General features: G+C 35.0%; 1 protein-coding gene across 1 annotated transcript; it reads right to left on the minus strand.

The window, feature by feature from the left end:
- Positions 1–484: 484 nt before the first annotated feature.
- LOC135156383 (uncharacterized) lies at positions 485–27,980 on the minus strand. The gene is made up of 11 exons (XM_064108734.1): positions 27,949–27,980; positions 25,219–25,254; positions 23,342–23,377; positions 22,058–22,093; positions 20,119–20,199; positions 18,926–19,003; positions 17,391–17,471; positions 15,692–15,817; positions 14,565–14,723; positions 8,604–8,755; positions 485–7,253 (listed from the first exon to the last, which is right to left on the minus strand). Exons 7-11 carry the CDS (start codon positions 17,436–17,438, stop codon positions 6,260–6,262), a joined length of 1,479 nt encoding a protein of 492 aa, XP_063964804.1. The 5' UTR covers positions 17,439–17,471; positions 18,926–19,003; positions 20,119–20,199; positions 22,058–22,093; positions 23,342–23,377; positions 25,219–25,254; positions 27,949–27,980; the 3' UTR covers positions 485–6,259.
- Between the last annotated feature and the right edge of the window lie 18 nt (positions 27,981–27,998).

Raw genomic sequence — 27,998 nt, forward strand, 5'->3', positions numbered from 1 at the left:
CCAAAAAGTTAACATGTCGAATTGGATGTAAATTCTTCACATGTTGACATAATATGAACATTAGGTTGTCTTGTAAAGATAATATATCACAAGTCTCAAAGTCTACAGGCACCTTAACGCTTTCATAGATGCACACGCAATATATTTCCATTCTGTTACTCTCTCTCTCTCTAATTACGAGAAATGCATACAAGTCTTGGATTCAAATTTTCTTTTTTGCCCTATTCCCTTCAATTTTGTACTTTCACCATTTATGTGGAAGATTTGTGTTTGGTGGAACACTATTGTAAAAAATGTATGTTTAATTCAATATTGAATTACAATCATACTATTGGTGAAGGAAAAAAAGGATATTTCAAGATCAGGTAATTTTGAATTCTAAATTACATGTTCTTATTTTGACACTTTGATAACTAAATGCAAAATAAAAACTCTGTAAATAATTATTATTGTTAAAAATATTTTTAATACAGTAATACTAAGAGTGACAACAATTGTGGCAATAAGTTGAGACATGATATTGAAGTAGCAAAACTAAGTACATCATTGAAGTAGAAGTAAACTGAATAAAAAAATATGTCATATTTTAACACATACTTGTAGGTAAGTATACAAATGATACACCAGTCGTAAATATGTTGATCTGCATTCAATGCTATACTTATAAAAGGTCTTCATGACAAGAAAATATAAGTTGTTAAAATGCAGCCTGTATGGACCTATATCATCCACTACTTCGTCCTTCACTTACTATCAAGGCTATTCAGAGGAAACTGATAATCAATTCAATCCTTTCTCATGTTGATGTACCTGAACTTAAGAAATCCTATACCCATCAAATACAAGACTATGGCCAACACAATGTATTAACTTTAAGCTGAACAAGGCCTAAGATTACCGATTGCATCATTTCTTTGCACTGGCAGAAGAAAGCAATTGCCTTATATTCTGGAACCCTGGCAGTGAATATTTTGTAGTCTCTCTCTCTATATATATATATGTATGAACAAAACGATGCAGCTTTAAAAATGCATAAAATGCATGAACCTGAAGATAATATATAGTACTTAATAAAACATATTACTGTATGGAAATATAAAAACTGTATCAAACTTAACAAGCTGGACAAGGCCCAAGACTACCGATCACAGCAAATCTTGGCATTGGCAAAAGAAAACACTTGACTTATTATCTGTAACTTGGCAGTGAATATTTTGTATTCTCTTAAACAATGTATACATGAATATAACTTGAAGTCATAATACTAAGTGACAGAAAATTTTTCCAACACTCCTGACAACCACAAAAACATTAGCACCTGATTTTTTGTGTGAAAAGATTACAACGCACCTTCAAACTTGCATAAAGTTAGAAGATATATTGCAACTGATGCACCAGTCATAAATATGTTGAACTTCATTCAATTTTATACTTATAAAAGGTCTTCACGACAAGAAAATATAAGTTGTTAAAATGCAGCCTTGTTGGACCTATATCATCCACTACTTCGTCCTTCACTTACTATCAAGGCTATTCAGAGGAAACTGATAATCAATTCAATCCTTTCTCATGTTGATGTACCTGAACTTAAGAAATCCTAAACCCATCAAATACAAGACTATGGCCAACACAATGTATTAACTTTAAGCTGAACAAGGCCTAAGATAACCGATTGCATCATTTCTTTGCACTAGCAGAAGAAAGCAATTGCCTTATATTCTGGAGCCTGGCAGTGAATATTTTGTAGTCTCTATATATAACATAAAGTAAAAATACAAAGTGATAGGCATATTTGTCTCGAACACTCCTAACTACCATCAAATACAATGCATCTACATCTACAAACTTTTATGGACAACAAAACAATGCACCTTTAAAAATGCATAAAATGCATGAACCTGAAGATAATATATAGTACTTAATAAAACATATTATTGTATGACAATATAAAAACTGTATCAAACTTAACTCTCTTTCAGCCAAAAACAATAAATATCATATTTACATGTTTCTTTCAAACAGGCAAGTTGTCCCTACGTGAATCCTTTCCTAGACATCTAGAATTCATGGAACATGTATAGTTCAAAAGATCTTTAGGGTGATATAAATATGAATCAAGGGCAAGACAATACACTGAATTTATACGATAAATATTACCCTTCTTTGGAATGCAGTAAAATACAACTTTCTGTAATAGCTACATCATTACACAAGTAACGAACCAAGAGTCTTTCCTGATTTTGCATTCAATAAAACATGTAATATGTATCCTTTGCCATTCCTCCTTGATGACCTTTGGCAGCATCATCCTTATCATCCATCATCCTCATTACCCAAGTATCACTTTTTAAAAGTTTGAACAAACTTGAGGAATAAATAAACAAAAAAAAAGCAAGTTCAATAACCAATGCCAGACAAAAAATATAAGGCAAGTTTTATGGATTGCCATTTCTTATTCAGCTTTATTCTTTCCACTGTTGCAGAACGGTCTAGTATTTTATGAATCGGTATCAATTGAATTTGTGACCTTGACCTTTGACCCCAAAACAAATCAGATATTGCCACTTTCAGTTTGAACCTGGTCAGTGAAACTTTTTTATTTATTGCGAGATCTGTCTATTTTTATGTACTTTATTGAACTTGTAACCTTAATCTTTGACCCAATGACCCCTAAAACAAATCAGAGATCTTTGTCCCCCCCCCCCCGGACGGATGGACGACATGAAAAGATAATGCCTACGGCAACCACCTTCAGGGGGCGGAGGCATAAAAATGGATAAACTTATGTACAGTATATGTTTTCTGAGATCCTGATTGTACTTTCTATACACAACAAAAAAAGTAAGTCCCCCTTCAGCAAAATCCATAACTTCCGAACCAATGGGAGTTTTTGATATAGTTTTACAGCGTGTAGGTAATTTTATAAGCTACGCTCTTAGTAAAATCCTATGGAAGTATTTTAACCCTAATTCTCCCGGGGGGGGGGCCATAATGGCCCCCCCCTCGACAATTTTCGCGATATATCCGCTGCGCAAAATTTTTTGACCTCGCCGCTCACTGACTTTTTACTTTCAAGTCTCGCGCAAATTTTGAGACCAAATTTGTGACGCCCGGATACGCGGTTACGACATTACGCACCATTATGTAAGTGCATGTCAGACCCAAAATTGCTCATAAACGTGATTTCATGTACAAATCCAATGCAAATTGTGTATTTAGCCAAAATTCATAAATGTATCATTATTTCTACTTTTACTGATTGAATTTAATTAATTTTGCCTTGCTTATGATCAGAATTAAGTCTGGAACGATTTCCATTGAAAAAACAATAAAAAACAAAAAGTAAAAAAAACAAGGAAATACATAAGAAATTCATAAAACAATAAAATACATAAGAAATTGATTTCCAAACCGAAGTTTTTTTAAATTGCGATTGTTAAGAATGCTACAAAGAATATTTTAACCAAAAATTAGCATTCTAGGAGCGTTATTTAGTGAATTAGAGCAAAAAGTATAATTTATGCATAAATTAGCATAATTAATTCATATAAAATAAAATCTCATTATTTTGGAAAATTTTACCATACAGCCTTGTAGATTACATCGCACACAACCAGCATGCAAATTTTTGCGTCGCTCGAGCGATCAGCGGCCGAGATCTTAAGGGGGGGCCATAATGGCCCCCCCCCGGGAATGACAAGAATCAAAATACCCCGGGTGATTGAGGGTTAACAAACGAATTGAATTGAATTTGTCATGCTTCAGTGAGCACTGTTAGAAGGCAAAATTGTCACTTTTAAAAAGTCACAAGCCAAATATCATGACTTTGATTTAGCTTTATTGGAACGAATTCCACATTCTTATGGAAAGCAGTCAGAATGCTTGTAAAAAGTACTTTCTACAGGACACTACAACTTTTTGGCTAAATTTGCTATTTTATTTTTTACACACTTCCATCGATAAAATATTTGACGGCACTTATTTTGGTAAGAGTATCTTCAACAATACTCATCGATCCATAAACTATCGAAGTTATGATGGTAATTCAACAAATACCACCAATCTGGCCAAAGTTCATGGACATTAAATGAGCTTTGACCTTAATCATGTGACCTGAAACTCGCACAAAATGTGTAGTGGTACTTGATTACTCTTATATCGAGTTTCATGAATCAGATGCATAAACTTTCAAAGTTATTATGGTAATTCAACAAATACCCCTAATTTGGCCAAAATTCATTGACCCTAAATGACCTTTGTCCTTGGTCATGTGACTCAGAACTCAGGCAGGATATTCAGCAATACTTGATTAAACTTATGTCCAAGTTTCATGAACTAGTCCATATATTTTCTAAGTTATGACATTTCAAAAACTTATCCTTAGGTTAAGATTTTGATGTTGATTCCCCCAACATGGTCTAAGTTCATTGACCCTAAATGACCTTTGACCTTGGTCACGTGACATGAAACTCAGGCAGGATGTTTAGTGATACTTGTTTAACCTTATGGCCAAGTTTCATGAACTAGGTCCATATACTTTCTAAGTTATGCTGTCATTTCAAAAACTTAACCTCAGGTTAAGATTTGGTGTTGACGCCGCTGCCGCCGTCGTCGGAAAAGCGGCGCCTATAGTCTCACTCTGCTATGCAGGTGAGACAAAAATCATAGGGAAATATTGTTTCATTTTGTTAACTGAAGTTATCATTTCTTAAGTTTTTTCGTTGTGTTCATGACCAATTACCATGCTTCCATGATTCAAAGGTGTTTAATCAAACATTCATGCTTGAATAAACATGTGGAATGTGATTGGCTCTTTTTTACGTTATTGGAAAAAAAATGCAATTGCTAAATATGGATATCAGGCACAAACCTCCTGGCATAGTTCATTTGATTTGATTTTATTTTTACAGGGCCCGATTGCAAACCAGCTTTTTATCTTTGTTAATGTTTTTATCGTGTATAGCTGAATTGGTTACCCTGTATAAAGATGTGAAATAAATAAATGAATAAAATAAATACATTTTTATGAAAATCACAATGTCTAATGCTTCAGTTTGCAAACAGTATTAAAGAATTATGCAAATGAGAAGAGCCTTGGTGTTACTCTGAAGCCATGTGTGAAGTTTAATGAGAAACTGTTGGCAGAAATAACAAAATCCGTCCATGAAACAAACCCTCATTTCATATTTGTAAAAATTTGTACTTCCTCCCTCATAGACATTGTGTACACTATAGGTGCATATTTTTACAAATAAGTAATCCCTTATTTAATATGGTGGAACTTTTTTTTCAAGGCTGTCATTAGCAATGTCGTTTGGCAGTAAAGATTCTCAAACTATGGGCAGAATTTTGTGTAAAAATGAAATGGATATGTTCTTCATGGATAAATGAGCACGCATCAAAGTGGGAAAAGGGGCATTTTTTAATGTCACAGACTCGTTTTGAGGGGTAATAAAGTGAATAATGGGGGCGAATTCGGTTTCAAATGTGACTTGATAATATTTTTATCGTCCATCATTGTTATCACCACACACACTTTCTGAACTTTTTACATTTTCATGGTTGAGCGAGCATATTTGAAAACTTAGGAAAGAATACTAATTATACTGCATAAATGTATATTTTTCGTAATAATTTCTCAGGATTAGTGGAATGGATATGTCAGTGGATCCTGAATTTTAAAATGGGAGAATGGCCGAATAAATGGGGGAGCCACCAGCATTTTGAAATTTTAACATGTTTTAACAAGTTGTAGAGGATACTAACATAAACCCCTATGATGATACCTCACAAAAAATTGTGCTCACTCAACCATAAACATACGTTATCAAAATGTTGTGTGGAATGGCTAAATGATGGATAGAAAAACAGCATGAACACCATAAACTTCTCCTAAAAACAACCTTTGCCTAACTTTGTATTTACATAATCTGATAAACAACACTTGTGATAAAAAAAATTGTCATTTTTAATTCAATTTATGATTACTCATGCATGACCCACCCGATCAATCTCAGTTTTCACCAGGAGTTGCTTAATGACTGTAGAAAAATATCATATATCAAAGTTATTCGGTTCAAAAGTTAGCAATTTGATTTAGGGGGACTTACTTTTTTGTTGTGTATACGATACCAATATAAATGGTTTCTAGAGACAAATCAGGTGTAATATAAGTGCAAAAAGGTCTGAAATATGCCAGTTGTACATTGTTAAAAATTCTGACCCATATGATGGGTAATAAACTATTGGTACATCAGAATCAAATGATAGAAAACTCAATCCTATCTTTGTTTAAGATAGCATTGAACTCAGAACGTAGTTCTGAATATGAGGCATATGACGACGGAATTTCTAGCAAGGGCCCACAAGTTCTGGCAATTGGGTGCCTCAGCAATCCATGTACATCAGAAAATGACACCTGAATTTCTTCAAAACAAATTATGGAAGAACCTGTCACAAAACGAAGAAACTTTTCCAACATATCAGGTCTCATAGCCCTTACAAATTGTTTTAGGTAGGCAAAGGTTGTCCTCTGATCAACTGTTTCAGGGTTTGCCCTCAACAAAGACACAACCCTCTTTGTGCTTGGCTTAATTGTTATGAGTGCATCCAGAAAAAGCTGAACAGAGGAAGGAAATGAATTGGTATAGGAAGACAGGATTTCTCTAAAGGCATCTGCAATATATGCTGGCTTCTGGATGAGTTCCTTTGATGCAGCATCCAGTAAGAGTTGGCGAATGTTTTCTCTGTTTGGAATTTTCCTGATGCCAAACCTTGACAGAATGTCCATCAGTTCATCTTGGTCTTCCTCCTCCTGAGTCCAGGACAAAGCAGCCTTCAGGAGGACCCTTTCTGGCTCGCTGACAAAAGAAAACAATGATTCAAGTAGCAGACCTTGCGATACAGCCTCCAACCCAAACAAGGTAGAAATCAAGAAAACCTTGCTAAGGGACAGAGGCAGAACCCCCACATCCATGTAACCTTTCACTAAGATGCGGGCAATGGCCTGCCAGTGGTGGCATGTCATGCCAGCCCTAACCAATGGTATCCTTTCCTCCTCTCCATCACAGTACTCTTCAAACTCAACCCAGAAGGCTGTATAGGCCTCCCTGGACAAACCTAACCCTACCCCTTTCTCAGCAACTCCGCTTGCATTGATGAAGTCAAATGAGAGCTGTTGATTCATTACATCTGAGTTAGAGAAGACATCTACCATATCTGTAAAAACATTGGACCGATGAATCTCCACTCTCCTGAAACCAAATGGAAAATGCACAATTGAAGAAATAGGAAAGTAAAGCATGGCTATGTCTGCTAAAGTGATGCCTTAAATGTAACAACATAATTAATAAAAACAAACATGGGAAGTACAGAATGCTGCTCCCTCCTCAAACCTCACCAATTATTAGTGTTCAGTATCAGTGCGTGCTATAAATTAACTGCCATGTCTGATTTTGGTTTGGTTCAGTTCAGCAAAGTGCGGGAACTTTTTTGTCAAACTACGGATCGACAGAGAAGAGAACAATCTATTTGACAATATGTTTACCTAAATGATAGAAGTACTTGCTGCGGAAAACATTCAAGAACTATACACTCACTGTTACAGTAAAGGGTGAAATTTCATGGTGATTTGAATTTGGCTAATTTCATGGAGCTGAAATCACCAAAATTTCCACTTAAAATATACATATATATTCTTTTAATGGCTGGGTAGGATGGGTGATTTTTCTTCCTTGTCATGCATTCAATTAAGTTTTGTGTATATTTTTGTATATTTGTTTTATATACATGTATTTATGCTTTAAATGACCCCATGGGAGAACAGTGGTATTTTATTAATACCACTGAAATGGGCCATCCTCCATATGATCTGTACGTTATGTTAATTTGAGCATGTATATATTTTATTTTTATATACATACAAACAAATCTGATTATTTCAACACTATGGGCTGAAAGTGATTAATTCTTGTGCAAATACTCTTAAAGAATGTTCTGCAATATATTTCAACCTTAAAAAAAAGGCAAAAAAAATAAACACAAAGAAATATAATAAAGAATTTAACCAAACAATAAAATACATATTAGAACATGCATATTGTTTACAGATAATTATTAGAAACGTTCAAAAGGGCATTTCCACCAAATTGATCGTTCTAGGAGCTATATTTGGTGAAATAGAGGAAATTTTTTTTTAATACCTAAAGTGGCTTATTCATTTTTTTAGAATTAAGAAATATAAATTTCAAAATATGGACTTGCAGATTACATGCAGCTCTATGCATATGCACAATTTTGCAATGATTTTCAGTCGATCTTCAGCCGAGATCTGATGGAGGGGGAAGGGGTAAGAAAAAAACTGTTAAAATTGGATTAAAAAGTAATTTATTTTACAAATTAATATGCATTATGCAGATCTCTTTGAGAAAAATCATGGTTGTATTGATTGTATTCTTAAGAGCAAAGCTAGAAGGAATTGCAATATGAATTGTAAAGGCTGGCCATGGTGACTACTGTATCTTTACATTTTAAAAAAGGGAAGAACTATTACACACTTGTTCCAAAATAATCATGTCTAAGAACAAAATGCATATTTATCTTACCTTTGTTCACCAACAAAAGGGGGTGGAGTTGGAGATCTGGGTGGTGGAGTTGGAGATCGAGGTGGAGGAGTTGGAGATCTGGGTGGAGGAGTTGGAGATCGGGATGGTGGAGGTCTCAACAACAGATTCTCAACAATAGCAGGTGGAGGGTTCTACAAGTAAAAAGCAGAATGAAATGTTAGTAATAACTAGATAACTCTTCGACCGTGCGGTAAAAAATGTATGCTTCAACCAATGCCCAACGAGAAATATAAGGCAAATTTTACTGATTGTTGTCATTTCTTTCTCCAGCTTCTTTCTTTCCACTGTTGCAAGAATGGCCTATTGTTTATGAAAAGGAATTTATTGAATTTGTGATCTTGACCTTTGATCTGCACAACAAATCAGATCACTGTCACTCCCAAATGCATACAATGATCCAAGTTTCAGGTTGATTCATGAAACAGTTTTAGAGTTATCGCGAGAATGGTGTATTTTTTGTTATTTTATTGAATTTGTCACCTTGACTTTCACCCTGTGACCCCCATAAATATAGTAAGATTCTTGTCACCACAATGCATACATGATTGGAGTTTGAAGTCAATCTGTGAAACGGTTTCTGAGTTTCGCGAGAATGAAAGGGGGATAGACGGATGGACAGCCTGGAAACAAAATACCTCCGCAGCAACCACTTTCGGTGGGTGGAGGCATAAAAATATAGGATTCAAGGAAAGGATAATGATTCCATGCACAGGTTGATTTGGTGATAGTGTGTGAAAAATGTTTTCACTTTTTGGATTTCAGAGCTGCTAAATTCAATTTTTTAGGTATTTTGACAATATCAGTATTTTCTGGCTGGCAAATAAATGCATGTATACCAGCAGCGTTCATTGTGTCAAAGAGCATTTTGTGCCCAACAATAAGCAAACGTGCCCAGTATCTAGTGAAAAATATACATTTTTTGGTAAGTGAATATTTACGATTTAACAGTTTAATGAGATCATTTTACATGACACTACATTTAATTATGATTTAAGAAAAAATAAAAAACATTGAGTAGTAATTTCATTCCCATTACTATTAAGTACTCTTAAGACTAAATTCTTTTTTACATTTCCGTAATTTACAAAAAAAACCGCACTCCTGTATTTTTAAAAATTGATTTCCATATTAGTAGACTTGTTAAGAGGTTGAACGCTGCATTTTTGAGTACAAATGTCCCATTTGGCACAAATGTTCCTTGAGTCAAAAGAAAAAGATTCATCCAAAGAGACACGCTGTCTCTATGCAAATAAGCAAGTAATTTGCATAAATTTGCATATTAGGTCGATATAGTGAAAACAAGTATTTCTGAATATATATTTAACCAGAACTGCCCTAAAATTGGAAATAAAGACTTAGGATAAGAAAGGGAAGAAAATTGTCATAAAATAATTGGGACATCCTTGTTTATTATTACCTAATTAACATAAATTATGCAAATTATAATTCAAAACAGAGTATTTTTTCATGAATCCTGAATTGTTTTAAAAAAACAGCAACTAATACACAATGTCAACATTCTACATGAAAGAGAATATATTAGCGAAAACATCGATATGCTTCATGACAGTATTAGTGTCTTAATTTGCTTAGGAAGAGGGCAAATATGTCAAAATGTATGACGTGATATTGCGCTAAAACGAGACCAAAACAACCTCTATGTCACAGTCACACTCACGAATCGGACAATAAAGCGATCAATGGTATGTCATTCGAGATAACACAATAGCTTCCATCGGCTTCTCGTATCGCTTTTGTTGGTGTGTCTGCCACACCGTAATCTATGATACATACGGACAAAACGCATTTCGGTATCGGTAAAACACTATTTATTTTGTTTTAATTGTTTCTAATTTTTTTCTCTTGGAAAATTTACAGGAGACATTGCTTTGCAGGTTACTGCTTTAATGAAACTCTGGCACATGAATCATGACGAATGTATCCTACCTCAATCCATATTTTATATTTATCAAAATATATATCTTTTGAAGACCCCGAAGTGGCAAAACTGCATCCCCCCGGCATTCCCGCCACTTTACAAAACCAGTTTGACTTGTATAATCGACTTGGAAAAGACAGATGTATGAGACATCAGTCAACATGTTTCCTGAAGAAAGTTTTTTTTTGTTTATTTAAGCCTACGCCCACGGGAGCCCTTCGAATTTATCCCATCCCCTCTCCGTATTTCGACTTTAAATTAAAAAAAATATCGTGTTTTAAAGCCATCGGCAAGGCAAATTGCGTTTTTTGGTATAATAAAGCAACTTTTATATCTATATTTTTATATTTACATTCATCATTATTGATATTATAATAATTATTATTAATATTATTATTATTGTTCTGCCGTTTGTAATAGTGCTCTAGCACAGTAAAGGCTATAACCCAACAGGAGCATGTCTAGGATACCCTTTCCCTTTTTGGTTTAATGTATTAAAAATAGTTTATTGTCTTGAGAACTCTTAAAAGATTATTTTTGTTTGTAATGATATCTTGGAATAGATTGAGGAGAAAATACTCTACAACTGACATGTAGAAGAGCTGTGGTACATTGAAGAACAGCCACACAGCCCTTTATTGATTCCACTCTGTGTTAAATTTAAATATTTTTAGAGCCCAATCAGAAGAAAGATGCATTTCTATTACACACAGTAAAGCCTCTTTGCGTTCCCCTCTTGAAAAAAAAACCTAGAAGGCATTGTTTTATATCTCATAAAATAGAATCGTGTACGTGACGGTGGCCTGTCGAAGTTGCCCAACCGTTTATTTTGTTTTGACAATATACATTTATAATATCGTCTAAATGAAGCCCTCATCTGGAAAAGGGCACTTATTAAAGGCAGCATCTACATTATATAGAGGAGGCCCTGGCACTGGGAAGAGGGGACTGAAGCTTGTTAAATTTCTTGGGACCAAAATTTTACATTGAACCTTTTTTGCTTTTCAAATTTACATCAAAAAATTTAACAAGCGAATAAACAAAAAGGATTGCACTACAAAATGAAGTTTATTATGGTAACGTTTCTTTTTTTTCGTTTTGTCACATCTGCCGGAATTCCAGGGGGTGCTGTCTCTTTAGAATAACACACGCAGCACACCCCCCCCCCCCTTCCGGAAAATCTTGGGGGTGCTTCAGCCCCCGCTTCCAAGTACCAGGGCCTCCTCTATATAATGTACATGCTGCCTTTAATAAGTGCCCTTTTCCAGATGAGGGCTTCATTTAGACAATATTCTAAATATATATTGTCAAAACAAAATAAACGGTTGGGCAACTTCGACAGGCCACCGTCACGTACACGAACCTATTTTATGCGATATAAAACAATGCCTTCTATGTTTTTTTTTCAAGAGGAGAACGCAAAGAGGCTTTACTGTGTGTAATAAAAATGCATCTTTCTTCTGATTGGGCTCTAAAAATATTTAAATTTAACACAGATTGCAATCAATAAAGGGCTGTGTGGCTGTTCTTCAATGTACCACAGCTCCTCTAAATGTCAGTTGTAGAGTATTTTCTCCTCAATCTATTCCAAGATATCATTCCAAACAAAAGTAATCTTTTAAGAGTTCTAAAGACAATAAACTATTTTTAATACATAAAAACAAAAAGGGAAAGGGTATCCTAGGCATGCTCCTGTCATGCCTGTTGGGTAATAGCCTTTACTGTGCTAGAGCACTATTGCAAACGGCAGGACAATAATAATAATAATAATAACAATAATAATAATGATAATAATAATAATATTACTATAGATAGATATGAAATATAGATATAAAAGTTGCTTTATTATACCGAAAACGCAGTTTGCCTTGCCGATGGCTTTAAAACACGATGTTTTTTATTGTCGAAATACAGAGAGGGGATGGGGTAAATTCGGAGGGCTCCCGTGGGCGTAGACTTAAATAAACAAAAAAACTATCTTCAGAAAAACATGTTTACTGATGTCTCATACATCTGTCTTTTCCAAGTCGATTATACAAGTCAAACTGGTTTTGTAAAGTAGCGGGAATGCTGCGGGGGAATGCAGTTTTGCCACTTCGGGGTCTCCAAAAGATATATATTTTAACAAAGTTAAAATATGGATTGAGGTGGGGTACATTCGTCATGATTCATGTGCAGTAACCTGCAAAGCAATGTCTCCTGTAAATTTTCCAAGAGAAACAAATTAGAAACAAATAAAACAAAATTAATAGTGTTTACCGATACCGAAATGAATTTACCCGTATATACCATAGATTACGGTGTGGCAGACACACCAACAAAAGCGATACGAGAAGCCGATGGAAGCTATTGTATTGAGATTGTGTTATCTCGAATGACATACCATTGATCGCTTTATTGTCCGATTCGTGAGTGTGACTGTGACATAGAGGTTATTTTGGTCTCGTTTTAGCGCAATATCACGTCATACATTTTGACATATTTGCCCTGTTTCTAAGCAAATTAAGACACTAATACTGTCATGAAGCATATCGATGTTTTCGCTAATATATTCTCTTTCATGTAGAATGTTGGCATTGTGTATTAGTTGCTGTTTTTTTTAAACAATTCAGGATTCATGAAAAAATACTCTGTTTTAAATTATAATTTGCATAATTTATGTAAATTAGGTAATAATAAACAAGGATATCCCAATTATTTTATGACAATTTTCTTCTCTTCCTTATCCTAAGTCTTTATTTCCAATTTTAGGGCAGTTCTGGTTAAATATATATTCAGAAATACTTGTTTTCACTATATCGACCTAATATGCAAATTTATGCAAATTACTTGCTTATTTGCATAGATACAGCGTGTCTCTTTGGATGAATCTTTTTCTTTTGACTCAAGGAACATTTGTGCCAAGTGGGACATTTGTACTCAAAAATGCAGCGTTCACCCCTTTTTTTGCAGTTAACAAGTCTACTATATAAAACACTGAAAATCCGGACTATTTGGCAGCTCAGGTTCATGTTGTTTTCACCTGCAATTCACCCGAAAGTTCCTTATCAAATTTTAACATAGATTTGTTTACGTGAAAGAAATGTGTTCCCATATTAATCAAGATCTCATTTATACCCCTTTCATAAACCCAATTATGCGGATAATAGCCGCATAATTTGGTTGTAAAATCGGAGGAGGACCAGAGTTATCCGCATTATTTCGATGCTGCTATTATCCGCATAATAGCAGCATCGGGACCAGATTTTGACTTTATGAACGCATTTCCAAAGTAATGCGGATAATTGCCATGGTGCGGTAACAAGGTCACGCTTTTCCAACGCTACCCCATCAGAGGGGGAGTGTGCAGTTGCCACGACAATTATCTGCCTTTTTCAGGTTGGGCGCTCGGAAAAAAAAGTGCGGATTATTTTCGGAGTTTGTGAACGCAATTTTTATTGAATTATCCGCATTACTCTAAGGGGGATAATTGGAGGATGGGTTTATAAAAGGGGTATTAGACTCCCCAAATAGCACCAGTTTCGCATTTATTATTGTAAACCTATGATGCAAGGGCCTCTCATCCGAAGGCTATATATCAGCAGATGTGAAAGTGTTCATTTCCACTAGGATGGGAGGGGTGGGATGGAGTTAAAGGGTACTTACTATACAAAGAATTTTTTTCTGCGTATGATAAGGACCAAATGTCTTCAAACTACATTCCAAATATGGACATGAATATAGGTTGGGATATCAATAATGCTATAAGCTTTGAAACATCAACTGAGTAGACTACCATAAAGCAAACGTTCATGCTTGTTATAATACCAGCTTGCACAGCAACTTTTCAAGTAATCTTTTATTTCCTTCATAATCAGAAAATTTCTTTTTCTAGAATGCCAGTTATTCTTTTTGGGGTCTACTAAATTATCTTCATCAGTACAGTACACAAGAATTTTATTAGGTTCTTAGTATCCTTTAAAAAGGAAAGCTGAACAGGGCATTTCAAATACTTCACCTACGTTTTCTTCTAGCCAGCTGACATTAATGGTTGACCTTTGAAGGTTGAGGTCACTCAGATCGACCTCTTCAGTCTCTTCCAAAACCACTCCAGTAGATGGTATCTGAAGCGTTAGCTGGCAGGTAGCACTGTCATGCATTCCAGCTGCATTGTACATATCCTAACGTTAATGTTAGCAAGCAAAAAAATGGGCAAAGCAATTAGAACGAAATCAGTTTGCCTGATTGAGAGAAAAAATGAAAACAAAAACATTCATAGAGCTTTGTGATTGAGAATATGTCTTCATTACTATATCAAAAGAGGCTAAATATGAAATGGTAAGCGAAGGGAATGAAAGATACCCCTGATTTTTTTCTAAATACACACATATGAATTGTGGTAATAATCCATCTGTGAATATCAAATTTGGTAATCCCTTTATGACAGAATTTGCTGGTATTACCAATTCATTTACAAACATGCTATGTCATTGTTCATTGCACCTGCCACAAGTGCCGTCCTTTCACCCTCCGCTCGCATGAGCTGAACATGATTACTGGAGGTGCTCTACCTATCTGAAAGATTAATACAATGGTAAATTGGATTGTTGTTGAACCTCATTTGGATGGATAGGCCCGAATTTAAAAGTTTTTCCTCCCAAGCAGAAGAGCACCATATTAACTGTCATATCTCGCTCTCCCTCCATCTCTCACCCTTCCTACCTCTCTATCTCTCTCCGTATCTCTCTTTTTATTTCTTCTCTATATTCTCCCTTCTGTGTTGAATCTATACCGGTATAAATTAATGAAGTGAACATAATGTCGGCCTCATTCCAAAAGGGCATCAAGAGCTTTTAAACTTTTTCGAGAAAATTGCATTCAAACATCAAATATGATGTTACTAATAACTTTGGTAGTGTTAAATTCTGAAACTTTCAGAAAATTCATTTTACCGATAACTTTCTTGTTATCTATGACAAGTCTGTCAATCTGTTTTATTATAAGTTTTCTGTTCAAATCCAACACATTTGAGGGTTTTGGATTTTTGTACTTGTGAGAATGTTTCTATTAATATTAATGCTATAAAAACATTTTTAAATGTTTTTTTTTGGGGGGGGGGGGGGGGGTGGGGGTCCTATAAGTACTGTACCTTCACTTTTTCTGTGGAGTGAAAAATGTGTCTGATGATGCTGCCATCCGGAAAGCGAAACTGTACAGTAATACCCTCTGTAGGAGCAGCTCTGCTCTCCCATATCTTCTTCCTGTCTTCTATAGCCTGTACAAGGTATACAGAAGAGGTGCCATTGAAATAAATGTTTCATCACTCATGCAGTCTATGTAGTTGGTAGAGCATGCATGTAACTTGGGGGTGATCCTACTAAGACCCTTAATGACTGATCATATTTCCAAAACCTATTACAGTAGTAGTTTGCATTCATGACCCATTCAGACAAAATGAACAAATTCAACAATATAGAATTCTTTTTCATGTTTTATCAAATATATTTTCTTTGTAATTACAACATGATATTGGCTTCCTCAACATCCTTGCATTCTTTAAAGACAAAAGTTGGGTTTACAAGCTTTATAAGTTTTGTAGTGAAGAAGCACGAATGAAAGGAACAATCCTAAACGGCACTTTCTTGCATTATTTTTTAGTTCATACACTGTGAATTTGTAAACTGTTGATTGCAAAGACTTTGCGAGTTACATACCTCAGGCATATAAGTTTGTGCAATTGTGCAAATCTTGAGAAAAGAGGTTTGTATGACGGGCTCACAGGCCTAATTCATTTCCCATAGACTCGTGTGTTAAAGTGGCACTTAAAAAGAATTCTCAAAAAATAAGGAGGAACTTCGAGGGTTGAATGTTTACTACCGGTGGATAGGATAAATGTCTGACATTCCATATCGGACCAGAAAAGGGTACCTAGGAAGGCTCATTTTAGAAATAAATCAGCATTTACAAAGACTACACCTGACGGGACCAAATTCATCACTTGAGAGAGTAAAATGGTTCTAAATCTTCCACCAGTAAATATATAGTTCCATAGTGGAGAAATATCTTTCCAATTTGGAAAAAGTAAGTTCAGTAGGTACCCTCCCTAGAATCAGTGTTAGATTGAGAGTTATATTCATTTATTTTTGTCAATCAGCAATATCAAATTTAAAAATTGAGCAATGGTTTGGCTCGAATGAATATCTTTTGCCTGCCAGTTGTGATTAGGCCCGTGAAACCGGACAAGAGCAAATGTATTGTTGGATCAACAAACACAGTCGCAAGCTTGGTGGATGTTGGATTTTTATGTGAAAGAAAACACTTTTATATTTGCACATAGTCATATATTATACATGTAGAGACTTCATGGAGAGAACATCTATCAAGACACTGTACATACACTAGCGACCCTCATTGAAAGATAGTTCAAACCGCTTGACAATCAAAGTCCCCACATTAAAGAGGAACAGTTACTGATCGATTTTAGATCACATGTTGAAATGAAATTTCATATCATTTACAAATATTGTCAGCATCCTAAACTGTATACCCTATCTAGACTGGGGGGAGGGTGGCTGATTCAGTCCCTCCTGAACTTTTCATAGAAATTTTGCGAGCATGTATATCAATACGCTTTATAAGCGTGTCAATTTTCATAATTTTTTATTGCTGTGATCTAGGGTGCTGGATCAGCCCCACCCCACCCCCTGGATTTCTAGGCATCAAAATAGCCCAGTCTTTTTTAGGTCTCATTATCACCACAAAATTATTCAATAATGAAATTAGGACGAGGACATTAGGTGTGTAATGCATGCTGGTTAAAAAATAAAATCAAGAATTTTGGTATTTACCTGTTGTCTTCTTCTCTCCTTTATCCTGACCTCTTCTTCACTTCGCATTTCCGCTTCATGGCGTGATCTCCGTTCCACCTCCTGAAATCAAGCAAATACATTTTTCTCATTAGTCTACAGCTTAGGAATCAACACTACTCTCATTTTAACAATCTCTTGCATTATTTACTAAGTTAGGGGTTACCACCAGTACATATCATGCAAGGTAAAATCCATCACTTTCCTTTTAGAAGCAATTAATTATTCAGTTACATGAACTAAGTATAAAGTTTCTTGTTAAGATATGTTTAAAAGATATACCGGTAATACAAAAAATGTTAAAAAGAAATTAAATTTGACAGAGTAATGATGCCATACATTGTAAAAAAATCGGCTTCATGTCAATGGGCTGATTTTTGCTAATAGCCATTTCACTCTAATTGAAGGTAGTAGTATTTTGATAGTTGTCATTTCTACTTTTTATTAATATCTTTAGTGTTGTCTGCTCCTGCTGCCAATGCTGGAAACTTAGGGGTTATATTTGATAGACATATCAATATGAAAGAGCAGATTAGTTCTATCTGAAAATCTGCCATGACAGCAATCAGATGTATCAGTCAAATAAGAGGTTTCCTGAATAAAGAGGCAACAAAAAGCCTGGTCCATGCATTTGTCCCCAGTACCGACTCATGCAATAGCTATTTGGTCTTCCCCAAGAAGACATACAATGTATACAGATGCTGCAAAATATTGCAGCTAGGCTAGTAACTCGTACTCAAAGACAACACAGCATTACCAGTACCCTGAAGAAATTACATTGGCTTTCTGTTGAAAAGTAAATCACATTTAAGATTCTTTGTTTAGTTTTTAAAGCTCAGCATGGCTCATCTACATCATACTTGTCCAATTTACTAAATGATTACAACCCACCCCGTAACCTTCAATCAAGCAAACAAGTACTTCTTCAAATTCGGAAAACCTACACAAGCTTTTATGGTAGCAGATCATTTGCTGTAGCTGGACCATCCCTTTGGAACAAATTACCCCTACATACATGTATCAGACAGGCATTCACTCATTCAACTTTCAAAACCTAACTCAAAACCCATCTTTTCCGAAACTCATAACTAGGTGTAGTATAGGTATTTATTTTATAGGTAATAATTGTAAGTTTAAATATTAAGTAATTTTGTAAGTCACAAGTCTATTTTCTTTGTTTGTAGTATGTGTACTTTGTATCCTTTTTTTTATTGTAAAGCGCGTAGGGAAAATTTCAGTTTATAATGCGCTATAGAAGAGATGTATTATTATAATCTGTTTTATGAAAGCACTTTATTAAAGATGGGACTTAGCCTTTGAAGTGGTATGAAGCAAAATATGATGTTTTGGCAATTTCATTTACTTATTCCTCTTTGTCATATTAATTCAGACTTCTATACGCCAATGTAGTACTGTTTTTCCAATTACATTGTTTTTTAGAAACATACTTAATGTAGTAAGCCACTAGAGGAAACAACTGATTGAACACAATCTATAGAAAAGATACATGCACTTGCCCTTTCCTGGTCTATTCTCAAAGACTGAGCGAAAGCATTGTCGGTTTCACTCCGGATGCGTCTTGCTTCTTCCAGGGTCTAGTGTAAGTGTAAAAAAGGAATTTTAAATACATGCAGTGAAGCTCCTGTTTAAAACTTCAAAAAAATGTACTAAGCAAAGTTTGTGGGACATAAGGAATTCAACTGATCAATTTGACAGATAAAACAACAGAAAATGCAATCTTACTGGCATGTGGTTGCCTGGATAAAGACTATTATTGCCGCTCCAAAACATTTATCAGAAGAAACAACTTTTCAAGAGCATGCAATCCATTTTCTTCAGTTACACTGACTGCCTCCTTCAATCCTGAAGATTCTTGCATTATTGTAGTACCGGGGGCCAGCAGGTGCAGTACACCGGGTGAACACCCTACTCTTTGACAAATAGTGTATTGGTTTTATGTGGATAGGTTGTGACATTGAAATACTAGAATCATTTTCCACAACAAAGTTACTTGGGTTTAAACTGCTATAATTGACAACAAATAGGCAGGATTAAAAAAAAATTAAGGATGGAATTCTCAATGAGCCACAAAAAGTGAAGGTGGCAACGGGGGGGGGGGGGGGCACTTACATTGACCAGTGGATACCATGCGCAACCAAAAAAACACGTAAAAAGGATGCCTTTTTCACGATAGGGCACGTTTCGTAAGTAACATGATAAGGGTGTCAAAAACACAAAAATAAGGGAAGCTACGTGTTGAGGGTCAAATTTAAGGGGATGATAAAACAAAATTAAAATGTTTTATAAAGAATATCCTTTTTGCCCCAACACTACATGTTTAGAGTCCAATTTGTGCGAGGTGTGGAAGGTGGGGCCGTACTAAAACAAATGATGTGTAAAGGTAAAAACCGACGACCGACAGGGACCAACGGACCCATGACATGACAATAAAATATTGCTGTACTTGTTTAGGGGTTCATTTCAGGGAATAGAGTATCGTTTTGTTTCGAATACTTGTTAAGAGTAGGGTTTCAGACGCCAGTACTTGTTAAGAGGTGCATTTTCAGAATATGGAAAATATGTGTTTAGGGTGCTTTTCGAGACCCCATGGTCGCGCATGCATGGTATCCACTCGTCAATGGAAGTGTCCCCCCCCCCCCCCACCCGGGGATGGCATATTTCTTATTTTTTCAACTCATAAAACACTCACTTCTCCAACAGGATAACCAAACGTCACTGTAGGGGTGCCAGCAGGAAAATGTATCAATGGTGACCTTGGCTGTTCAGGTACCTACATAATAGATTCAAAGCGTATATCTGATTATATCAAATAATAAAGCAGAGGTTAGGAAGGAACCTTCATTCCATTTGCAGTTTGTAAAAAGTAACAAGTACCAAAATGTAAGTAACTACATCTTTCACTGCCCGATCATTTTAATAATTTCATGTCAATTTCTCTTGGGGGGGGGAGGGCTAAACGATGTGCATGTAGATTATAATACAGAGCAGGGATTCTCGAATGGTGGCGCCCAGCCACTTGTCGTGCATCAAGCCTTGCGGAGTGGCGCTTGGGAGCCAGTATAAAAAAAGTACAAATAAGGAAAAATTGGGAAGAAAAAATTTCTATTTCAACGGTGAAAAATTTTGCATTTCCAGAGTATACTTTTTGGTTAAGAGTTAAACATCAAATTATATGATATCCTGATCATGAAAGATTATGAATTTGGGATATAAAAGGCAGAAACTTTGTTTCCGAAGCCGATTAAAATCCAAAGTTGTAAAAGTGAAATATGCTCAGATGTATTAACTGCTGTGATGGCCTTCATGCACTCTTGCTTAACACGAAATGAATGATACTGCACTTGAGTTGTAGTTGTTTGGGGCATTATTGCAGTGCAATGCCTAATTTTCAGCCCTTGCAAAACCGGGGAACGTAACCAATCGTTTCAAGGCCAAGAAAAAAAAAGGGAGAAAAGGAAAGGGAAAGAGTGGAATATTGTATTTTTTTCTTAATATTGTGTCAAAATAAAGATATTTGTTTTGAAAATGTTCAACATTTTCTATTCAGCTGCCATATCTAGCCATCTCTTTTTTTTTTTACTCATTACGCCTCTTGCTTCAGCCAATAGATCTGGTGCAGAACAGTCTGAAGTAGTGGTATCATTGGTATGATGTAAAAAAGTCACTATTCATTTTTCTTTTAATATTAATATTGTGTAGTTTGTTGGCATTTGTATTTCTTCTGTTGATATTAATTGGAGCCCATCTGGGCAAATTTAAAAGGCCTCATATTCCAAAACATCTGGGGGCTTTGCCCCCTCAACCCCCATCAGGGGCCTCTGGACCCCCTCCTAAATACATTGCTGGTTCGGGTAATGGATAGTGGAGCATTACAGATTTCCAACAAGAAATGTGGAGCTTCAAACAAGTAATTGAGAATGGCTGATATAGAGGTTCAACAAACCAAAAGCTTGGCTTTCTCAATTGTATAGCATTTAAATCATAAACAAATCTCAGTAAGTTTTAAGTTGGTTAATCTTGCCATGGCCTGGAGAGACATACTGCACCAATTTGACATTCCTTCCTCAAATGATTCTTCAGATATCAGACGAACAAAAACAGTTGGAATGACAGACAACCTGAAAACATAATGCCTCCTGCACCCATCTGAAAGGCAATGACTAACATTGCTGAAAATTGATATAAAATTGAGCTGTTTCAGCCAGGGATATACTTATAACTACAAACATTTGGCTAAAACTAAAATTTCCTGAATTTTATCAAATCACTGGTCCTGTATATTTCAAGATACGGTACAACTGATTGAACATTGCTCATCTCTAAATGTGCGGCCCTGCATAACCTCTCCACAGCAAGGAACCATGCGTGGGCGAACCTCAGCAATGAGCTTAGACAAGAAAATCATACTCTCTTCGCTGCACGAAAACACCTGCTTTTTTAGCGCTGATGAAATTTTACTCGTTTGGGATAGTAAATGATAGGAAATGACAGATACCAAGGATCTGCACTATGTAAATGCACTTCCATAAAAATATTGAATAAAAAAAAACAATTCAAATAATCTTATCAAGTACCATGATTTAAACAGTGTTTTTTTTTAAGACAAAACAATTTGTTCATACCTGAACCTCGTTTGGTTCCTCCTCGTTCTCATCATTACCAACCTAAACAAAAAATGGAGAAGGGGGAGGAGGAGGGATTAACCACAAAATAACATCAATACACAACCCAACATATTCATCTCATTTGGCATGTAAACTGTAAATTGAATTCCACATGCATGTGGTAATGAATGATGCCAAACAGTTCAGATTTTGCATTCGGTGAAAGAAAGACACTCTATTCAACGAGGCCAGTGGCCAATTTGAATAGAGTGTCTTTCTTTCACCAAATGCAAAATCTCATACCAGCATACAAGAATATTCACTATTTGTGTTGTACAATGCTTCGGAAGTTTGCAAAAATGAATATTAAAGGAAGATTTATATAACAAAATTATTGTCAATGATTTTTATAATTCTTAACGATCAGCCCTTTATTAGAACATGTACAACAAGCTAATGATAGTTCAGATGCAAACATAGTCTCAAAACATGATATGCACAACTCAGTGACATGCAAATGAGTCAGTCGATGATGTTCATCACTCATTATTTCTTTTCTTTTTTTTTAGTTTGAATTATACAATATTTCATTTTTTTTTTACAAATCTGACAATACGGACCAACTTGTCTAAACCATATAATATTGAACAATGCTAATTCCACGTGTTCTGGGAGGAATAAATCATTGTTTCACTTGGCACTAAGGAGAAAATTAGAATATTTCATATTTCACATAATAGAATACAAAAGAAATAGTGAGTGGATGACGTCATCAGTCTTCTCATTTGCATACTGCCAGGATGTGCATATAACTGTTTTGTGAAATTAAGCAAAACTTTGATATGTAACAATCTTATTTTACATCCGATTTTGATAAAATTTTCAGTGTTATGCTTGTTGGATTTTTCTCTTTTTATTCAAATCAATTTTTTGGTTGGGGCGGACTTGTCCTTTAAGTTATCAATATCTTCTGCGCGTATCAGTTTATATAAAATGAGAGTCTTGATTCTTTTTGTCCTTGTCTAATTAGCGGCGTCAATGATGGCAACAAAGGAGAGTAATATGCAGAGAATGTCATTGTGGTGACAATGAAAATCACGTCCTCATGAATTAATGAAATATCCAATGAATGTCCATCTCTTTATATGTCCATGGTCAGTGTTAGTGTGGAATTGCCCTTCAGTATATATCCATATCTGTGCTCTTCTATAGTACTGGAATATACATAATAAAAATACAGAATAAGAAACAACATGATGATCTTATCAAGTATAATGGTTTAAACAGTATAATTTCAAAGACAAGTACCTCAATTGGTTCTTCGTCAATCCAACCATCAAGAATCTAAACAAAAAAAGGAGGAGTGATCAATATATTAAGCATAAAATATACTAATACAAGATCAAACACATCATTTCACATGGAAACAGTAAATTGTACTTTGCATGTAATGATGCCAAACAGTTCAGATAAGTCTTAAAATTTTACCCTGTGTAGACTGGGGGAGAGGAGAGGTGCTCATTCACCCCCCCCCCCCCCGAAATTTCGCAACATCATGCCACTGAAAAAAAAATCATTCTCTGGTGATTGTTAATTTTTTTCTTTCAGGTTTCACAAAACTTTTGAATCTGTAAAAAAAAAAAATCAATTGGCAGATGAATATAAAGTTCACAATATTCAAAGTGATATCAACAAAGAAATTGGAATATAAAGCGAACTAACATTTGTAACCCTTCATTATGGCTCTAGCAGACACAAGAATTTAACTGCCCTGTCATTCAGCAAATTGCAGGGAAGGTTTCCTTTTATGCCCTAGAGCTATTTTGAAAGCTCGAAAGGGAAGGTGTTCACTTTGTACAATTTCTTGGTCATTCTATTATATGAAATACAGTGCAGGCAAAAATAGGGTTAACTTCTGTGTAAAAATCAACAGGGAAATAGCTTTTAGTGCTAAAATCACAATTTATGATATGGGCAAGTCCAAGAAAAGGTCACCCTAGAAGACAAAATTTCATCTTTAATCTAAGAAATTATCTTTGTTGGGGGTAAGAAAGCCCAAATGTTGAATTTTAGAATTCCATTAAGAAAAATTTGATAATATGCATATTTATGCTGTTTTGGGGCACCTAATTTGCATAATTGGTCCAATGGGCATTACATATGGGACAATTATAAAAACTCAAAGAAAATAAAAAGAAAAATTGTGAAATTTAGTCATAGGTGGGACATGGACCCCCTAACATCTTATTGCTTTTGGGGGAAAAGAGGGTGTCATCTAATCAGATATGCAAATTAGGTATCATTCAAAAATGGAATGTCCCATATGTAACACTTTGAGGATGTTTTTAAAGTTACTTCTCATAATACAATACTTGTATTATTGCATCTCTGGGAAGTTCAAATTTATTAAGTATGAATATGTTATACCACAAAAACTTTCAAAAATATAGTTTACTTTTTAATTAAAAGTTAATTAAATAGTGGTTATGTAAGGGACAACATGTTACATATGGGACATTTACACACAATGTCAATGGGAGGATTTGTGTACAAAGTAAATGCAGAAAAAACAAATTTCAAGAGTGCTCTAAAAAGTGATTATTTACCTTTTCTTTAGTTCTTAAAGACTGATTTGTTATGAATACTGCTTAATGAAAACAAAGTGAAAAAAAATTGAAAATGGAAGAATATGAAAAAAATAAAAAGCAATAGAAATACATAAGAAATTTTTGAAGCCTCTGAAATGTCCCATACATAACGCGCGCGAATTCTTGGACTTGCCCATATATAATGTTCAAACTCTTCATCATGTTTAATATAGGTGTAATATTCAGATATAATGAGTTATAAAAGTATTTCGTATTTCAAATAAAAACCGATGAAATACAAAAGGTGAAAACAATAAAATACATGAGAATTAAAATATTTTCTTTTTTTCCTTTGGTGGTGAGCGGGTTGAATCAGCTCCCTCAAGTCTTTTTAGGCATTAAAATAGCCAAGTCTATTTAGGGTTAAATATAACTGTCTTGTGTTTATTTCAGTATATATTCTTATCTGTGCTCTTCTGTACTTGCATATACATACAGAAAAAATATTGAATAAAAAAACTTATTCAAATATTCTTATCAAGTACCATGATTTAAACAGTGTTTTTTTAAGACAAAACTATTTGTTCATACCCGTACCTCGTTTGGTTCCTCCTCGTTCTCATCATTACCAACCTAAACAAGTGGAATGCCTCTGGCCGTCTCACCTGCATCACGCGATTCAATATAGCAGCAGTGCTGATTTTGAAAACTACTATAACTCGCACAAGATGTTCAGTGATACTTGGTTACTCTTATTTCCACGTTTTATGAACTAGACCAATACACTTATAGAGATATGATGGCAATTCAACAAATACCCCCAACGTGGCCAAAGTTCTTTGACCTTACATGACCTTTGGCCTTGATCATGTGACCTGAAACTCGCACAGGATGTTCAGTGATACTTGATTACTATTATGTCCAAGTTTTATTAACTAGACCAACACACTTTCAAATTTATGGCTGTAATTCAACAAATACCCCAATTTGGCCAAAGTTCATTGACCCTAAATGACCTTTGACCTTGATCATGTGACCTGAAACTTGCACAGGATGTTCAGTAATACTTGATTACTATTATGTCCAAGTTTCATGAATCAGATCCATAAACTTTCAAAGTTATGATGGTAATTCAACAGATACCCCCAATTCGGCCAAAGTTCATTGACCCTAAATGACCTTTGACCTTGGTCATGTGATGTGAAACTCATGCAGGATGTTCAGTGATACTTGATTAACCTTATGTATAAGTTTCATGAACTAGGTCCATATATTTACTAAGTTATGATGACATTTCAAAAACTTAACCTTAGGTTAGGATTTTGATGTTGATTCCCCCAACATGGTCTAAGTTCATTGACCCTAAATGACCTTTGATCTTGGTCATGTGACATGAAACTCAGGCAGGATGTTCAGTAATACTTGATTAACCTTATGGCCAAGTTTCATGAACTAGGTCCATATACTTTCTAAGTTATGCTGTCATTTCAAAAACTTAACCTCAGGTTAAGATTTGGTGTTGACGCCGCCGCCGCCGCCGTCGCCGCCGCCGCCGCCGTCGCCGCCGCCGTCGGAAAAGCGGCGCCTATAGTCTCACTCTGCTATGCAGGTGAGACAACAAAAAATGGAGAAGGGGGAGGAGGAGGGATTAACCACAAAATAACATCAATACACAACCCAACATATTCATCTCATTTGGCATGTAAATTGTAAATTGAATTCCACATGCATGTGGTAATGAATGATGCCAAACAGTTCAGATTTTGCATTCGGTGAAAGAAAGACACTCTATTCAACGAGGCCAGTGGCCAATTTGAATAGAGTGTCTTTCTTTCACCGAATGCAAAATCTCATACCAGCATACAAGAATATTCACTATTTGTGTTGTACAATTCTTTGGAAGTTTGCAAAAATGAATATTAAAGGAAGATTTATATAACAAAATTCATGTCAATGATTTTTATAATTCTTAACAATCAGCCCTTTATTAGAACATGTACAACAAGCTAATGCCCCAGTCACATGTTAAACGCGTTCGCATTTCATAAGTTGGGTATGCAAAAAGGGTGGCGTATGAACAATTTTCCACACGTTGCCATGGAGGAATTGTTGCTACATCACAGCAACTGAACAAATTTATTGAGCAAGATCTCATTTTGAAGCTAGAACTATAGGCTAAATATGTTACTATGAATTAGATCAATACAATATCAGGAAAACACGATAGCACATTAAGTTTGAAGTAACAGGGGTTGCAGAGCTGGTGGATGCGGGGAATATTAATTAAACTTAATTAACTACTTACTATAATATGTAATGAGACTGTTATCCTCATATTTCTGGGCATTTTAAGGCAAGGAACAACAGAATGTCATAAAATATTGACAATTTTGAAAATATGCAGCAATGAAATATATGTGAGTGTCAGCTCTAATTTGCAACCTTATCAATTATCAAACTGGAGAAATTTGGTTAATTTGTAATCTTAATTATAGTCCAAATGTTGTGTATCATTGCAACTAACATTTCTACCCATGATGTTGTCATTTTGCCAAGCATATATACAGTGACAGGTATTTGGGGGCCAAAAATGTAAATTAAATACTATTAATTAATTAGTATAATTAATATGCATACAATAATAGATAATTATTTGATTTCTGTTACAGATTTAATTATTGATGTTTTAAGATTATAACTGCAAAATACTAGGGTGATCCAACGTTGCATTAAATTTTGACACCATTTTATGTGCAGCAGGTTCAATTTGAGAAGAACAGATGTTGAAATTTATATTTACATTGACGTCTATGTAGTAATTAGCTGTTAATTAGTCATTTTAAGGAAAAATAGAGGTATTTGAGACTTAAACCTTTTTCATTCTTTAGAGAATGGTAATAGCTATAACATATCAAAAAATAAAATTTTTGACCATTTTTACCCTGTTCGCAAAATTGAACCTTATGACATGCAACCACATGTATTTTAAACAATAACTTGACCATTTTTATGTAAATAAGCCTTATTAGGTATAAATTTTCACTACTATGCTATTGTCAGTCACACTGAGATCTTGGGGGTGGGCTAATTCAGCCCCTTTGATTCTTTTTAGGCATTGAAATAGCCAAGTCTATTTAGGGTTAAATATAACTGTCTATTATAATATAACTGTTTATTTCAGTATATATTCCTAACTGTGCTCTTCCGTAATTGCATATACACACAGAAAATACAGAATTAAACAAAAATCAAATAATCTTTTATTATCCAATACCATGATTTAAGCAGTGTTTTTTCAAAGACAAAACAATTTGTTTATACATATACCTCGTCTGCTTCCTCCTCGTTCTCATCGTCATCAACCTAAACCCCAAAAA

The sequence above is a fragment of the Lytechinus pictus genome, chromosome 13 (genome assembly GCF_037042905.1).
Source record: "Lytechinus pictus isolate F3 Inbred chromosome 13, Lp3.0, whole genome shotgun sequence".
NCBI classification, from domain to species: Eukaryota; Metazoa; Echinodermata; class Echinoidea; order Temnopleuroida; family Toxopneustidae; genus Lytechinus; species Lytechinus pictus.